We start from the raw sequence: 18124 nt of genomic DNA, 5'->3' as shown, positions 1-18124 counted from the left end.
AGGGAAAGAACACAGGAGTAGAAGTAGGACATCTGGAGGACCCTGGACAAATCACCTACTGTGTGCTTGTTGCACTCATACTATCAGAAGGTGACCTGTCCATATGAGGGAACCTCAGGGAACACACATTCATGATTCTAGCCAAGATGGATATAGAGGCTCACTGTTCATGGATGATGGCGAATAAATATTTTGGATCGTGATGTTACTCTGTTCCCATGGATGACTGAAGAATGTAATGTGTTTTCTTTCCGTGATAGATGGGCCGTGAGAGTAAGGAGGATGATAAACACTAATTTTAGGGGAAATGTGCTGGGTTATAGACTGTAAGCCTTAACCAAAACTTGCAGCAGTTTTAAAATATGTGTATACCATGCTCTTTCATCTTTCCTTTCTTACTAACATTTCCTGGAATCGTCATTTTATGTTTATAGAAGGTACTCAAGGAGCCTCCTTAGAAACAATGCGGTGCTTATGTCATCTGCTGTTACCCAGAAGGTTAACAGGGTAAAATGACTTAGGTAGTAAATAGTGCATGTTACAGCAATAGCTGCAAATTAGAACTATATGCGAGGTTGTTCTAGATGAAGTATGTCCGTAAAAGGAAAAAGGAAAGTAGCCCTAGGTATCTTTAAAGAGGAAGTGTTTCTCTTTGAGTTTTGTCACAGATTTTGCTGTCTAGTGGCTGGAGGCCCTGAAGCTAGGAGTGCCCACTGTCACTAGCTCTTCACCTTCCAAGCAGGAGTGAGAAAGAGCCAGGTAATTTGCATCATGGTACACTCGGAATCAAAGGCCATCCATCATTTCTGATACCTTGAATGCAATGATTATCATATCAAAGACATACGATGACATTGAAGGTAATAACTTTTCTGTTGCCCATTATCTCTAACCAGCTTGGAGTAATTATTAGCATGTGTTCTTTTCAAAAGCCTAACACTCTAGATTTTGGAGAGAAAAGCCCTATTTGAGCCACCAAGAATATGTATGAGACTAGATTCAGTGTCTTAATATTAAGTGAGAAATTATATAAATAAGGCAGGAAGCCCAAAGGTCTTATAAACTTTGTTATTTATAATCCTTTGGAGGGCAGTATGGCTGTCTGTGTACCTGGGATTGGCCTTATCTGAGAAAGCCGTACTCCTTGACTGAACACATAGCTTTGAAAGAGGACTCCGTGGAAATTGATAGAGGAAGGGGGGGGGGGTACATTTCCAGCTAGTTAGTTAGCAGAAAAAAGACTCTAGGAGTTAGAGATTATATAAACGTACAAACATATATCAGGCTCTGTGCTAAGTGCCAGTGATAGTAAACAAAACACTTCATTCATTCATTCATTTGCAGTCACCTAGCTACTCAAAGTGTGTTATCCATGGGCCAGCAGCATTAAGTATCACCTGGAAGCTTCTTATAAATAAAACATTCTCCCTCCTTGCATTAGTTTCCTAGGGCCAACTTAAACTACCATGAACTGGGTGACTTAAAGCAACAAAAATTTATTGTCTCCACGGTGCCAGAGACTACAAGTCTGAAATCAAGGTGTTGGCCGATGCTCCCTCTGAAACCTTTGGCCTTTCCTGGCATACAGCTGCCTTCATCAACACTTGACCTTCTCCTGGTGTGTCTCTGTGTCTTCACATGGCCATCTTCTTAAAAGGATGTCAGTCATATTGGATTAGAGGTATACTCTCCCCAAGTATGGACCCCACCTTAATTACATCTGCAATGACCCGATTTCCAAATAAGGCCACATTGTGAGGTGTTAGGGGTTGGGACTTCAACATATCTTTTTTAAAGGGGAATACAGTTCCATCCAAAACAGGTCTCATCCATACCTGGTGAATGAGATTTTGTATTTTTCAGGATGTCCCTGTTAATTCACAGGCACCCTAAACTTCTAGAGGATATCCCAGAGGTTGTTAATTGCCTTATACCATAGACAGTTTTTTAGTGTCTCCCCCAAACTTCTCTAAGGGCGTTGCCTACAGGATATAGAGGTATAGAGGATGGAGATGTTTCCCATGCAATTTAGGAGCAATGGAGAGAAAGCTTTGCCTTTGCGCTTCAGTGCTAGGTCCAGTAGGGTGGGAAGGGGAAGAGAAGGAACATTTACTCTCCCAGTCGTTGCTAGGCATGCAGATTGGTTATTGAGACAGGAATTCGAAGTGAGATTGTAATAAAGAAATGTAAAACAAAAAACAAGTAAGACATGACTCAGAGGTCCTGTGGCATCTTGCCTCCGGTGTATCAGGAGTAGTGAACCACTGTGCTCCCATCCCTCCTAAAACAGTAAATAACTTCTTCTTCCTGCTGTTAAAGGGTGAGTTACGTGTATGGAATAAGTTCCTGGCTTTGAGAAAGTTGAGCCATGATGACAGGAGACCACCTGAAGGTATGGAATTGAGCTTTCCCAGGTTGTCCTGACGTTAACACCTGTCCCAAAGAGAGTCACTGTTTCCTCTCACTTTCTGACCACCAAAGCTTAGTATTCACCTCATCAGAGTCTTGAATATTTTTGTTTTGTGTTGTTTCACTAGAAGTTGATATCTTCATACTCTTCTGTTCTTTTTCTTTTTTCTTTTTTTCTGCTGTATAGCCCTCTGTCTAGTTGCTTCTCACCAGGTTAGTTGTCAGCTTTAGAATTGTTTCATATTTATTAAGGCAAGCACTCTTTAAGAGGCCTTGAGCACTAAGAAATCATAGGACGACGTTTCTCATCTGTACCTTGGTGTGACAGTAGTTTTGGTCCTGTCTGCAGACAGGACAGTTAATGCACTGATATCTCTCCTGAGTCTCTGATCAAGAGTAAATGCATGTGATTTTGTTTTCGGAGTTTGTTCTCTACATAACAGGAAAATTCCAAAACCAGCAGAAGTACCTCCTGCCCACATCCGCCCCCCAATCCCACTGTGCCCATCACTCCCTGCCCCACCGCAGCCTTCACATGCTGTGGCCTTCTCTGTCCATTTGCTTTCTGAACAGAATTCACTGGCCCGAAAAGCAATAAAAGGGTTTTTCTGTCTCATCAGTAAGGGAATGGGATGCCAAATATGTTCTCAGGCGCAGGACAGGATGACAGTTTGCCTTTTCACATTTCTTGGTGAAGAGCCTAAATCCTTAAAGTAAATTTCATCTGAGCAATTTTACGTGTCCCCAGAAATAAGGCCATGGAAGAGATTCAGACCTAACAGTTTGACAGAACAGTGCAGCTTAGTTTCCCTTGAAACATTTGGTGGCACAGATATCAGGCTGCGTGTGGAAGGCTTATTTTAATGCCATTTATCAGGCCAGTTGATGGAGGCCACTACCCCGAAGCATACCCACCCACGCTGGCCATCAGTGGCGAGGGCTTGTTTACACCAAGTCAGGTGACATTTCATAATATGGCACCATGGAGCCCGCCAACCAGCTCCTCTGGGTGTGATGCCAAAGAGTGGCAGGGGGTAGAGTGCAGGAGAGGAAGGGGCAAGGAACTGAGTCAGCATTTATTTTCCTGGGCGCCTACCAAGAAACAAATGCATGGTTCCAAGGGAGTGCCCATTCTCCCTGAGGAGAGAGCAAGATGGCTGCCAACTGTGGTCCTGCTATTCCCCTCCAGCTGGCCCTGGCTCTTGGTACTGGCTGGGGAAAGTAGTTGCTTACCTGTCTCATCTCCAGTCACCATCACATTAGCAGTGTCAGGGAGGGCACAAGGCTGGCCACAGCTGTGAAGTGGGATTGTGTCAGTTGCTTATTTCCATGATTTTTTTTGGGGGGGGGAGGGGGGAGAGGGTGCTTATAAGGCCTACATCCACGGGCTACCCTGCCTCATGACCGTGTATCGTCTTGTGTTACATCTTGGAATGTCCATTGGGAAACACTCTGTTTTCCAAATTAGATTTCTATTACTTATAAAATAAGGATTTCCAATTTGGGGAGTATGTGAATGGGTGAGAGTTAAATGAGAATAAAAGTTAAACCTAGGGGTTCCCTGATATGTACCATATCTCATCCCCAGAAGAAGATACCGCTCTCTAATCTGGCCAAAATTCAGACTCCATACTGATTTATATTTGTGGTTTGGAGGAATCCAGAGGATATTATCAGCTCAGTCACCCAAGCCTAAAGCCCTTAGGATAGGTGCATCAATTTCTACATCTCCACCATAGGATTCTACCTGCTTTTCAACCTAGTCCATGAGAATGTCTTCAAGATAAATGCAGCAGTCATTAGGAAAGTACCTTGGTCCGTTTGGAAGCTAGTGCCTTAGAAATGCAAAGGATTACTGTTAAGGAGGCAAGCTGACTTGTCATCAATAGCACATGTGCTTTGTGCCAGCCTCCGAATGTCTGTAGTTTTGCCAAGTCGTGGAATTTGGTGAGTGTTGATACGAAGCATAAGCAAAAGATATGGCCAGTCTGAAGGCACAAAAATAGAAATAGTGTTTTTCAGAGTTTTGCTTTGGAGAGTCAGATTGTCTCCTTTCTGTGTATTCTCCACTGTGTTGTTTGATCTCCCCGAGAGAGGCAAGCCATGTACTCATTTGTTCTCTGTAGTCGAAAATGCCCTGCCCCTGGAGATTTGATACATATCATTGTCTCGAAAGTAAATATCTACCCATGTATGTAGATCCTTCATTTATTTGTTTTTGGTGGAAGAAGGGAAAGACAGCAAATTTCACATGTACTTAATTTGCCTGAAGTGACCGAAAGATGTTCATTGGTGATAACACATGAGGCTGTATCTAACTAGACATGGGGCCTGTCCTCCAGGCTCTGTGATAAAACCGACTTCACTGGAGATGGAAATCCCGCGACTGAAACTGAGAAAGTTCAAATGTGTGGGCTAAGCTGAAGAACAGAACACCCACCTGATCTGCTTTAGGTTTCAATGTGTTTGGTGTTTAGCTAAGTTGCAAGTGTGGGAATGACTCCTCTTTTTCCGACAGGGAGGGCTCCCTGGAAGAAGAAGGCTTCTGTGATCCTCTTTATTTTGTAGCTGTGCCGAACTCACTTGGCCAAGCGTGCTTCCAGCATTCATGGCCTATCCAGACCATTTATTTTTATTTTTATTTCTGGCCACGTCTGCCAAGCTCAGGCAGAAAGCTAAAGATATATATGGATTTTATGAAGATGTGAAAAATCCCACTGGACCTGGCAGGAATTCTTTCTTGGTCTGTCTGGCAAGACTTTTCTAGTTGAGCAGTCAGGGTGTGGTTTTTCCACTGGAGCACATCTGTCTTCCCATTCCTGTCTTCATTCTTATTCAACGAGGCAGATTTTTCTAAAAATCCACACATGTAAGAAATAATAATGATTTGGATGCACGGGTTCAAGGTGCAGGTTTAGACAGGGTGGGGTGTGGGCCCGCCTTCCCCTCTCTGGAAGGCATGGCGAGAGGTCCTTAGGCGACGTAATAGTGCGCATGTGTGACAGGCCCTAATCCTGGCATGCGGCGGGGGTCTGGAAAGGCTTTGCCTTAAACTAGGCATGTCTAATAGGGTTTCACACAACCTGTGAATTTGCCCCTGCACAAGGTCAGCTTGTAGGTCAGTGGAATGCTGCACAAATTGCATTCTCTTCCAGACTGTAATTATACCTAGGAGAAGGCCATGTGTTGCCAAGTTCAGCTGACTCCAGATAGGACCAAGATAAACTGAGGGCTTGCTAATGCTTCTCAAAAACTGATTTTTAAGGCTTTGATATAAAGCATCTCTTGTTTTTTTCTTCTTTAAAAAAAAGATGGTCTTGAGGTTTATGAAGGAGCTTTGTGTAGTGGATGGTGAGACCAGCCATTGTCTGCCTTCCCTGAGAGCAGAACAAGATTGTTTGAAATGGAAGCATGAGGAATTCCAGTCAGACATAAAGTGAAATGCTTCGGTGCCAAAAGCTACTTAATACTAGAAGATGATTTTAAGGATTATAACAAATCAAGTAATATGCAGCTAAAGACAAAGAAGAATGAAAAACGCGTATGGGGAGCAGTCATAGAGTAGGAATAGGATGAAAAATTCAGGTTGTGTTTACAGTTAGCTGAGGTAGGATTGCGTTTTATTTGTTTGATGGAAAATGGCTATAAATATGTGTCTGTTATATGCCTGTAATAATTTCTTAAAGTGTGAGCTTTCTTCTAAAGTAGGGTCCATCCTTAAATGTCTGGGCCATTCCAAAGGAAGAGGGTAAGTCAGGCAACACCTGCAGGTTTCTTCAACGCTAACAGCTAAGGGATTCCGAAAGCCACTTAAAGCAGAATGTTCAGTAGGTGAGCAAACTTTTGTAAGTACTCATACTCTCTCATAAATGTTTTCTGAAATATCTTTCTCGAACAGCCTGAAATGGGCATTTTATTCCCCGGACCCACGTGGAAGGAGGTCACATTGAGAGCTTCAAGGCATAATTCTGCCTACCTGTTCCACATCCACGTGGAAAACCATGAATTTGACATTCACATTATGAAGCTGTGGACTAATAACAGTCAGGAATCCTACCAATATCCAACAGTCAAATGTGGAGGACTGGCCTGAGGGTCTGCAGTGTGAAAGCCCCTCCTGCTGGCTGGTCGTAATGCCTAATGCAGAACCTTCACCCCCCGGTGGCCCCAGCGGCCACGTGGCATGGAAGGAGCCCTTTCTGCGTGGGTAAGGGGAGCTTAGGTTACAGTGTTGGTTGCAGGTCCTGGTCTGTAGAGCTTCTCATCTCTCAACTCTCCCTCCTGGAGAGGTTTTCCAGAGGTGAGACCTGGACTTCCGTTTCAGGAAAAAGGCACTGAGTGTAACGCTTCTGGAAATGCTTTCAGGTTACCCAGAGGAAGACTGTGCCCGAAACAGCCATTTCACTTAAAATCCCCACTTTCAATGAGTCCTGGCATTTTTTAGGTATCATATACCTAAGAACAATTAGAAACTTTTCATGTTAGCTGATCCCTGTAAATAGCTCCCTTATGTCAGACTTATTTATGTGAGTTTCTCTCATATAAATAAACTGGTCTTTGAACTCCCGTTGAACAAGGATGTGTGTATATATGTACATATATGTATACATACGTGTATGTGTTTGTGTGTGTGTGTGTGTGTGTGTGTATATATATATATGTGTATATATATATATATATGTGTGTGTGTGTATATATATATATATATATATATATATATATATATGTTATTTTTAATCTTTATAGCCCTGCAGTGCACCAACATCGGAGTTTGCATATTGTGAGTGTTGCTGAATTGGACTGACTGTGTCTCAGCATTGGTGTGGGATGATAGTCAGGGCAGGCCTAGAAATAGAAGGTTGGTCTCCTGATTTTTCTCTTAACGACCAGTCACCAGATGATGGTGCCTGTCACTTTCCATAGCTGGTCAAGGGAATATGACAGCTCAGAAGGCTCAAGCTAAAAGCTAGAGGGCAGGACCGTTGCATTTATGGCTCTGGTTCTTAGTTTTATTTGTATTTCTACTTAGATTGTTACATTGCTGGGAACCTTTGACCTGGGCCAGACGACTTTAAAAATTTGTTAAAATAGCACAGGATAGAGCTTCCCTGGTGGCGCAGTGGTTGAGAGTCCGCCTGCCGATGCAGGGGACGCGGGTTCGTGCCCCGGTCCGGGAAGATTCCACATGCCGCAGGGCGGCTGGACCCGTGAGCCATGGCCGCTGAGCCTGTGCGTCCGGAGCCTGTGCTCCCAACGGGAGAGGCCACGGCAGTGAGAGGCCCGCATACCGCAAAAAAAAAAAAAAAAAAAAAAAAAACACAGTATAGTAACAACCAGAATGCTTAAAGAATGGGTTGGTGCTGATTAATTAAATTTTTAGTTAATAAATGATTTGATATGTTATGTATCATAACATTTTTTTGTATTTAAAGTCCTGTGGTTATTTTTTAAATGTATTCAGTAGAAAAGTTCCTACTATAAAAAAAAGGCAGGCTATTAAATATCTGACAGCCTCAGGCAATTTAGGATTCTAAAAGTTTTCCAGATAATCATTACGATCGCCAGTCTTCACTGTTCAGTAATGCAAATAGGGAAGGTATAGCTGATTGTGATTTCTTTCAAGCCCATGATATTTTAGAGAAGCTAGTGAATTGGGAAGAATACCCAAGATTAGTTCATCTTCCTCTCATATTTCCTTTCTCTTCAGAGAGGAATTTTGAAGTTGACTTTATCTGTCTAGAAGTTAGCTTAGCAAGAATGCGTATGATACAATAAAAGAAAAACAAGAGGAATTTTCAGTTGGTGGAAGGTTCTCCATAAATTGCCTCTGGTTATTTGAAACTTGACCGTGATTCTAAAATAGAACACTTTAAAAGCAGTGTAATAATTATTGGTTGATAACTAACTGAACATCTTAAAAAAACAAAAGCAAAAACACCCCTTTTTCCTCCCTCTTTCTTTTCCTTGTTTGTTCTCTCCATCAGTTTTCTCAATCTTGTCTTTTTTCCTCTATGTTTTCTTCCTACCTACTCTGCTGTGAAGGTAAATGCCTCAGATAACAGGTAAAAATCTGGGTAAGGAGTAATGACATTTGATCACAAATATCAGAAAAGAGAATTGGGTTAGAACAAAGTGTGCTCCTAGTTCTGTGCCCCTTGCTTTAAGGCCCTAGCAGTGAGGTGACTGCACTGACTTTACAGGACTCCTGAGCCTATAGTATTGTTACCTTTCTGGAAATCCACAGGGGGCCACTAAAGGAATAAAAGTTCACAATATCATGGTGTTCACTGCCCCCAATTCACAGCTCTCCATTTGGATTGGCTCGTGTGCAGAGGCGCATAAAACCTTAGTTCTAGGGGCGCAGTAAAAGGTAGTTCCCTTCCCCCTTCCTCCCTTAGAAAATGCCTCTTATCCACAGCACTCTCTGTGTAAGTCTCTCTTCCTGCTGTTCAGCTATGTCATTATTTAAATTTCTTTGCATTGAACCAGCCCAATAGATAGTCATTGGAAAACAGCAAAAAGGATACAAAGACAGTTCGCAAGAACGTGTGGCCAGTAATCAGATGGTTAGCCTTACTATTAAATCATTAAAAATGCCAAATAGTGAAAAAACATTTTACCTATCCTATTGGCCAACATTTTTAAAATTGATAATACTCAGAGTGGGTGAGGGAACAGGAAAACTGTCACTCTCAAATACTTGGCAGGAGTATAAATTGATGGCACCTATTAGAAACAGTTTGACAATATTTATCAGAATGTAAAATGGACATGCTCTTTGAACCATTTCTATAAGTCTGTCTTATAGAAATACAGCCTCAAGTGACCTCAGGAATGATCTGAATATATACTGAAGTCCTGGACGGGACTTTTTAGCTGACTGAACTCCCACTGAGTCTGTTTATTAAGTCTAATGTGTTGTTTTCCTCCGTGTTTTGTTTTGTTTTGTTTTGTTTTTTAGTCATTTTGCATATTGGACTTAAGAATATTTTAAAATATGTATTCTACTCTTTGTGGGCTTTTTAATCCCTTTTTTTGCTTCTGATTTCTTTTCTTGTGGTTTGTTAGGCAGTGTCCTCCACTTCCTAAATTAGAAGTTTTACCAACTACAGGCACCCTTGTTCTGTTGTGCTTTGCAGATACTGCAGTTTTTACAAATTGAAGGTTTGTGGCAACCCTGTGTCGAGCAAGTCTATTGGTGCCATTTTTCCCAACAGTATTGCTCATTTCATGTCTCAGCATTGCTCATTTCTGTTGGTGCCATTTTCCCCAACAGCATTACTCATTTCATGTCCAATTTTGGTAATTCTCACAATATTTCAAACTTTTTCATTATTATTATATTTGTTATGGTGATCTGCGGTCGGTGATCTTTGATGTAACGGTTGTCATTGTTTTGGGACACCATGAACCACGCCCATATAAGATGGGGAACTGAATCAATGTTGGGTGTATTCTGACTGCTCCACCAACCAGCCATTCCCCCATCTCTCTCCCTCTCCTCAGACCTCCCTCTTCCCTAAGACTCAAAAATATTGAAATTAGGCCAACTAAGAACCCTACAATGTCCTCTAAGTGTTCTAGTGAAAGGAAGATTCACACATCTCTCACTTTAAATCAGGAGCTAGAAATGATTACGCTTACTGAGGAAGGCATGTCGAAAGCCGAGATATGCCCAAAGCTAAGGCCTTTTGCACCAGTTAGCCAAGTTGCGAATGCAAAGGAAAAACTTTTGGAGGAAATCAAAGGTGCCATTCCAGGGAACACACAGATGATAAGAAAGTGAAACGGTGAAAGTGTTAGTGGTCTAGCTAGATCAAATCCGCTGCAGCATTCCCTTAAGCCAAAGCCTAATCCAGAGCAAGGCCCTAACTCTCATCAATTCTATGAAGGCTGAGGGGTGGCCTAGCTGCAGGAGAGGAGTTTGAAGCCAGCAGCGGTTGGTTCCTGAAGATTAAGGAGAGAAGCCACATCTCTATAACGTAAAAGTGCAAGGTGAAGTAGCAAGTTATCCAGAAGATCTATAGCTAAGATGATTCATAAAGGTGGCTCCACTGAACAGATCTCTGGTGTAGCTGAAACGGCCTTCTGTTGGAAGAAGATCCCGTCTAGGACCATCATAGCTTGAGAAGGAGAAGTCAAAGCCTGGCTTCAAAGCTTCAAAGGACAGGCTGACTCTCTTGTTAGGGGCTAATGCATCTGGTGACTTGAAGTTGAAGCCAGTGCTTAGTCACCATTCCAGAAATCCTAGGGCCCTTAAGAATTGTGCTAATTTTACTCTTCCTGTGCTCTATAAATGGAACAACAAAGCCTGGATCACAGCACATCTGTTTACAACATGGCTAACTGAATATTTTAAGCCCACGTTTGGGACCTACTGCTCAGGAAAAAGATTCCTTTCAAAATATTAGTGCTCACGGACAGTGCACCTGGTCACCCAAGAGCTCCGATGGAAATGTACCGTGAGATTCATGTTGTTTTCAGGCCTGCTAACACAACATCCATTCTGCACCCCATGCATCAAGGAGTAGTGTTGACTTTCAAGTCTTGTTCTTTCAGGAATACATTTTGTAAGGCTATAGCTGCCATAGATAGTGATTCCTCTGATGGATCTGGGAAAAGTCAACTGAAAACCTTCTGGAAAGGATTCACCGTTCTAGTTGCTATTGAGAACATTGGTGACTCATGCTAAGAGGTCAAAATATCAACATGAGCAGGAGTTTGTAGGAAGTTGATTTCAACCCTCATGGATGACTTTGAGGAGATCACTGCAGATGTGGTGGAAATTGCAGGAGAACTAGAATTAGAAATGGAGCCTGAAGAGGTGACTGAATTGCTGCAATCTCATGATAAAACTTGAACCGATGAGGAGCTGCTTCTTCTGGATGAGCAAAGAAAGTGGTTTCTTGAGATGGAGTCTACTCCTGGTGAAGATGCTGTGAAGACTGTTGAAATGACAACAAAGGATTTACAATATGACACAAACTTAGTTGCCAAAGTAGCAGCGTGGTGTGAGAGGTTTGACTCCAATTTTGAAAGAAGTTCTACTCTGGGTAAAGTGCTATCAGACAGCGCTGCCGGCTGCAGAGAAGTTGTCTGTGAAAGGAAGAGTCAATGGATGTGGCAGACTTCATTCCTGTCTTATTTTAAGAAATTGCCATAGCCACCCCAATCTTCAGCAGCTACCACCACGACCGGTCAGAAGCCATCAGCACTGAGGCAAGATCCTTCACCAACAAAAATGCTACCACCTGCTGAAGGGCTCAAGTGATAGCAGTTTTTAGTAATAAACTATTTTTAATTAAGGTATATACATTGCTTTTTTAGACATAATACTCTTGCACATTTAATAGACTACAGCACAGTGTAAACAGAATTTTTATATGCACTGGGAAGCAAAAAGTCTGTGTGACTCACTTTATTGTGATAGTCACTTTATTGCAGTGGTCTGGAACCAAACCTGCAGTATCTCCGAGGTATGCCTGTTGTACAGTGTGCAAAACAGGATGGTACTGGTATAAAGACGGACATAGACCAACAGAACAGAGGAGAGAGCTCAGAAATAAACCCACATGAATGTGGTCAAATGATCATCAACAAGAGTGCCAAGACTACAAGATGGGGAAAGGATAGTCTCTTCAACAAATGGTGCAGGGAAAACTGGATATCCAAATGCAAAAGAATGAAATTGGACGGTTTATCTTTCAGCATAAACAAAAATCAATTCAAAATAGATTCAAGACTTAAATGTAAGATCTGAAAGTGTAAAATTCCTGTGAGAAAACACGAGAAAAGCTTCATAACATTGGTCTTGCTAGTTATTTCCTGGAAATGACACCAAACCACAGGCAACAAAAGCAAAAATAGACGAGTGGAGCTATATCAAATTAAGAAGCATCTACACAGCAAAGGAAACAATCAACAGAATGAAAAGGATATATATGGAATGGGAGAAAATATTTGCAAACCGTATGTCTGATAAAGGGTTAATATCTCAAAATATGTGAGGAACTCCTACAACTCAGTTTTTGTAAACCTGATTTAAAAATGGGCAAGGACATGTATAGACATTTCTCCAAAGAAGACCTACAGATGGCCAACAGGTATATGAAAGCATGTTCAACATCACTAACATCAGGGAAATGCAAATCAAAACCACACCTAGCAGGATGGCTGTTATGAAAAACCAAAACGTAACAAGTGTTGGTAAAGATGCTGAGAAATTAGAAAAATAGAACTACCACGTTATCCCGCAATCCCACTTCTAGATATTTATCCAAAAGAATTGAGAACAAGATCTCAAAGAGATATTAGCACTCCCCTGTTCACTGCAGCATTATTCACAGTAGCTAAGAAGTAGAAATAAGCTAAATGTTCATTGATGGATCTATTTATATATATGCACACACACATACAATACGCACGTATATATACACACACACAACGGAATACATATATACACATATGTATATATGTATATGCGCACATATATATATACACTCACATGATTCTGTTTACTTGAGGTATCTAAAGCAGTCAAACTTGTAGAAGCAGAAAGCTGTCCAGGGGCTGGGGGGAGAAGGAAATGGAGTATAGCTGTTCAAGGGGTATAGAGTTTCCATCACGTAGGATGAAAATCTTCTAGACATCTGCTGTACAACAGTGTGCATATAGTTAACAGTGATGTACTGTACATTTAAAATGTTGTTAATATGGTAGATTTCATGTTTTCCTTTCTCTCTCTCTGTTTTTTTTTTTTGTTTGTTTTTTTTACTGTAGTAAAATAAAAAAACTAAACCTTTCAGTCATGAAAACAAAAGAAACAACGAGGGTTTAGGCCATATATCCATTCCGTGTCCATTGTGTTCCTACCATTTTAGCTGTTTTTGAGAAACCTGGTGTTCTTCCACAATTGAAGAGAGACTCTTTTTAAAGGTCTAGTTAGAGGTAGACAGAGAATTTGACACAAATAGGGAAGAGAATACAAATGCTCTGACTTGAACACTGCCTACCCCCTTTTTAGGAAATAGCACCGCATTTCAGAAACCTCTTAAGGTTTCAGTCCAGCCGAAGGTAACAGACACTTTCTTTCCAAACACTTGCCGTGCCAGGTTATTAAACAGAATTGCAAGGATGGTAACATCCTTTCCACAGGGCAGCCTGGTTGAACAATGAAGTGGGGATGGATTTGCTTGTTTTTATTTTATTTTATTTTTTTAATTTTTATTTTATATTGGAGTATAGTTGACTTACAATATTGTGTTAGTATCAGGTGTACCGCAAAATGATTCAGTTATACATACACATATATGCATTCTTTTTCAGATTCTTTTCCCGTATAGGTTATTACGGAATAGTGAGTAGAGTTCCCTGTTCTATACAGTAGGTCCCTGTTGGTTATCTATTTTATATATAGTAGTGTGTATATGTTAATCCCAAGCTCCTAATTTATCCCTCCCCCCAACCTTTCCCCTTTGGTGACCATAAGTTTGTTTCCGAAGTCTGTGAGTCTATGTCTGTTTTGTAAATAAGTTCATTTGTATCATTTTAGATTCTACATGTAAGCGATATATGTTGTCTTTCTCTGTCTGACTTACTTCACTTAGTATGGTAATCTCTCGGTCCATCCATGTTGCTGCAAATGGTAGAATTTCATTCTTTTTATGGCTGAGTAATATTCCATTGTGTATATGTACCACAACTTCTTCATCCATCCCTCTGTCAGTGGACACTTAGGTTGCTTCCATGTCTTAGCTATCGTGAATAGTGCTGCAATGAACATTGGGGTGTATGTATCTTTTCAAAGTATGGTTTTCTCCAGATATATGCCCAAGAGTGGGGTTGCTGGGCCATATGGTAGTTCTACTTTTAGTTTTTTTTTTTTTTTTAAGGAACCTCCATACTGTTCTCTATAGTGGCTGTACCAATTTACATTCCTAGGGTTCCCTTTTCTTTACACCCTCTCCAGCATTTATTGTTTGTAGACTCTTTGATGATGGCTGCTTGCTTTTATCCAACGACAGACAGAACCTCAATCTCGATTTGAGTCCCTCCCTCTCTCTCTGTTGTCTTGTGGTTACTCTCTTGCTTTCTTTTAATTAGCTATTAGAAAACCTTGAATTTGAACCTTGCTTTTCCTGTAGGTAGAATGTGTTACCCAGGGTTTTCAGAACCCTAACTGGATAGCATGGTGAATATTGGTTTGAAGACATTTTTTGCAACCCAGTTGTCCTCTTGTCATAAATTTGATTCCCGTGCCTGTCTCCTTGATGTTGATGTGTATGCCACAGCCAAGCTTGTATCTCAGTCACTATCTTGGCCTTTTAAGGATAAATCTAGTCAATTCCCAAAGCTTTTCTTATTTTGAATTTGCTTTGCGGTTAGTTCAAGTCATGGTTTTATTCGCCTTTTTAGTTCTTCTCAGCAATTTTAAATCATTAAGTTCTACAAAATTTATGACGTCAAGGGCATGAGTCCAGAGCAGTGCCAGGCATGTAACAGATGCACAGCAGATATTTGTTAATGAATGAATGCATGTCTGAATATTTACACGAAGCTTCGGTAGGTTTTTCTTAATTTTGTATTGGACTTTAAAAATCGTTTCACTTTAAATTTGTGTTTGCTAAGAAAAAGCTAGAAATTGCATTTTTTAAGAAGATATTTGATATACGTAGTATCTTGTTCCTTTGCTTTTGTATAAAAAATAAAAATACCAAGTACCTTCTTTATTTCTTTTAAAAACTGCAATTCTGTATCCTCCAAGAATCTTTCCTTAAGGCTAATGTTGAAATGATTAAACACATTAGGCTGAAAATCAGATTTTCCTTTTATCTTGATGAAAGCTTAGTGTTTACTGTACTTTCGGCCTAACAGTAAGATAAGAGTAGCCATGCTGAGCAGAGAAAGATAAAGGGCTGGCGATAATTGATTCAGCATCAATCAATAGGTAGTTAGACAGTTGGACAAATAGACAGTCTTGGTTGGAGCAAGCTCCTGTTATCCCTTATTGTTCAACCAGCAAGCAACTCCGCTAGTTAGTATCAATATAAATGTAGGTGTTACTGTTTAATCTGCACTACATTTTTGGTAAGTTTGTGGGTACATAGGTGGGAGAGGAAGCATAGCTCTTTAGTTTGTATTTTACCCAGAAAAGTGCATTAAGAACATAAGATTTGGGGCTTCCCTGGTGGCGCAGTGGTTGAGAGTCCGCCTGCCAATGCAGGGGACACGGGTTCGTGCCCCGGTCTGGGAGGATCCCACGTGCCGCGGAGCGGCTGGGCCCGTGAGCCATGGCCGCTGAGCCTGCGCGTCCGGAGCCTGTGCTCCGCAACGGGAGAGGTCACATCAGTGAGAGGCCCACGTGCCGCGAAAACAAACAAACGAACAAACAAAACAAAAACACATAAGATTTAGTGATGTTTTGTGCCTATTTCCTATTGATTTTTGTAGCCCTGCCGCAAGAGAGAAAAAAAAGATAATTTTTTCCCCTTAGTGGCCACTGTGCAATACATTCTTTGGGGCTGATTTGGTTTAGAGAGAGACAAAACTGTGATGAGCTCTCCATGGAATATTCATAGGGGTTGAAATTATTGGCAATGAGGTATTTGGAGTTTCTAAAAGGATTATAAAAGTTTCTGTATACATACATTATTATAAAAGACCACTTCTAAATAATTTCAAATTAAATCTGTATGTACAAAGTATTATTTATATTAATCATAGCACAAATACAAAGCAGCCTAACCCTCCTGACTAGGGCAATTTTATTTAAATAATAAGTCTGTGTCAGGAACTGTTTTAGGTGCTTTACCTATATTATGCCATTTAATTTCTAGAATAAGTGTACAAACTAAGTACAGTCAGCCCTACTTCATGAAAAAGTTGAATTCCTAGATGTTAAGTCACTTTTCTGAGGCCATATCACTGGTAAACAGCGGAGTCGAGATCTCAATGATATTTCCCCTAAACCACTCAGCAGATGATCCTGCACTGCAGCCAAGGAGGCTGGAGGCTGTGAAGTGACTTACGAAGTCCAACGTGGAAGCAGGCCAAGGATAAGTGGAAAAGTTGGATAGAAACTTGTACATGTGTTGCAATTACAACTTAGTTAAGATGTGTTTGAATAAAAAAGATCAGAGTAAAATAAAGATTTGAGTGCTCGTATTAGATTGGTGGAATTTGGGGTGGTGTTTTTCCTTTATTTTCTAAAATATCTATACTTGTGGATAAGTTATATTCAAATTAAAGTATTAAAACAGAGTGACTGTAGCATCAGTTTAGTTTACCAGACTGTCTAAAACTATGAAGGTTTTCGGTATGCTTCTGAAAGATTGCCTGGTTGTTTGAGCTTGTGTTAATTTTTTTAAATTCCAGATCATCAAGTTATTGGATGGAAAACGATCTCAAACTGTGGGAATCTTGATATCTAGTTTGCATTTAGAAATGAAGGATATCCAGCAGGGTAAGTCTTATTCATCGTTTTTTTCCAACTTTAAAATTTTCCAGCTTTTATTGCGAAAAATGTCAAACATATACAAAATTAGAATGCCGCCGTGAATCCCGTGTACCCTGTACCAAGCTACAAAACCATTAATCCACTCTTGTTTCATCTAAAGCACCCTCCTTCCATTAGATTACTATGAAGCAAATCTCAGACATTTTATAATTCATCCTTTAAAATGGTAACACACCACAAAAAGATATGGATACTTTAAGCGTAACTCCAGGGCCATCATCATGCATTTAAAAACATTTGCAGTGATTTCTCAATGTCATCAAGTATGTAGTTCTAATGTCACTGATTGTCTGTAAATTCGTCCATTCATTTACAGTTAGTTTGAATGAGGACCCAAACAGATTTCACGCATTGCCTTAGATGTGTCCATCTCTCAGGGGTTTCTTTTTCTTTTTCTTTTTTTTTTTTTGGCTGCGTTGGGTCTTTGTTGCTGCGCACCGACTTTTCTCTACTTGCGGTGAGTGGGGGCTCCTATTTGTTGAGGTGCGTGAGCTTCTCTTTGTGGTGGCTTCTCTTGTTTCAGAGCATGGGCTCTAGGCACATGGGTTTCAGTAGTTGCAGCACACGGGCTTCAGTAATTGCAGCACATGGGCTCAGTAGTTGCAGCACACAGGTCCTAGAGCTCGCGGGCTTCAGTAGTTATGGTGCGTGGGCTCAGTAGTTGCAGCGTGCAGGCTCTAGAGTGCAGGCTCAGTAGTTGTAGCACACGGGCTTAGTTGCTCTGCAGCATGTGGGATTTTCCCAGACCAGTGATCGAACCCGTGTTCCCTGCATTGGCAGGCCAGATTCTTAACCACTGCGCCACCAGGGAAGTCCCCTCTCAGGGGTTTCTTTAGATATAGAGGTTTCTATCCTCTATTTTTGTTTTTTTTCTAATTATTTTTTTGAAGAAGCCAGTTTCTTCAAAAAAGAAGAATATCCCGTGGAATTTCCCACATTTTAGATTTTGCTGTTTGCGTTGCGTGGGTTTTTATTACGTTCTTCTGTCCCCTGTGGTTCCTGCAAACTGTTAGTTTGATCTAGAGAGTTAATCTGAGTGGGGGAAGAGTACCTCACAGATGCTATTGTGTACTGTATCAAGAGGTACATAATATCTGGTGTGTCCCTATGATGTTGGTGGGCACTAATGATCTTTGCCTAGATTCATTATTTCATTAGAAGTTTGCCGAATAATGATCTCCTCATTCCCTCATTTCTTCT

At 40.9% G+C, this 18124-nt stretch overlaps 1 protein-coding gene across 2 annotated transcripts in view; it reads left to right on the top strand.

The window, feature by feature from the left end:
• Window positions 1–18124, top strand: part of FMN1 (formin 1) — a 409376-nt gene that overhangs the window by 212422 nt on the left and 178830 nt on the right. For both annotated transcript variants that reach the window (XM_007462518.1, XM_007462519.1), the window contains one exon: window positions 16783–16870. In XM_007462518.1, coding sequence (XP_007462580.1) covers window positions 16783–16870 — 88 coding nt within the window. The remainder of the gene's footprint in view (window positions 1–16782; window positions 16871–18124) is intronic.

This window comes from Lipotes vexillifer, unplaced genomic scaffold, assembly GCF_000442215.2.
Source record: "Lipotes vexillifer unplaced genomic scaffold, Lipotes_vexillifer_v1.1 scaffold164, whole genome shotgun sequence".
In the NCBI taxonomy this organism is placed as follows: domain Eukaryota; kingdom Metazoa; phylum Chordata; class Mammalia; order Artiodactyla; family Lipotidae; genus Lipotes; species Lipotes vexillifer.
This window is presented reverse-complemented; position numbering and strand designations above follow the sequence as displayed.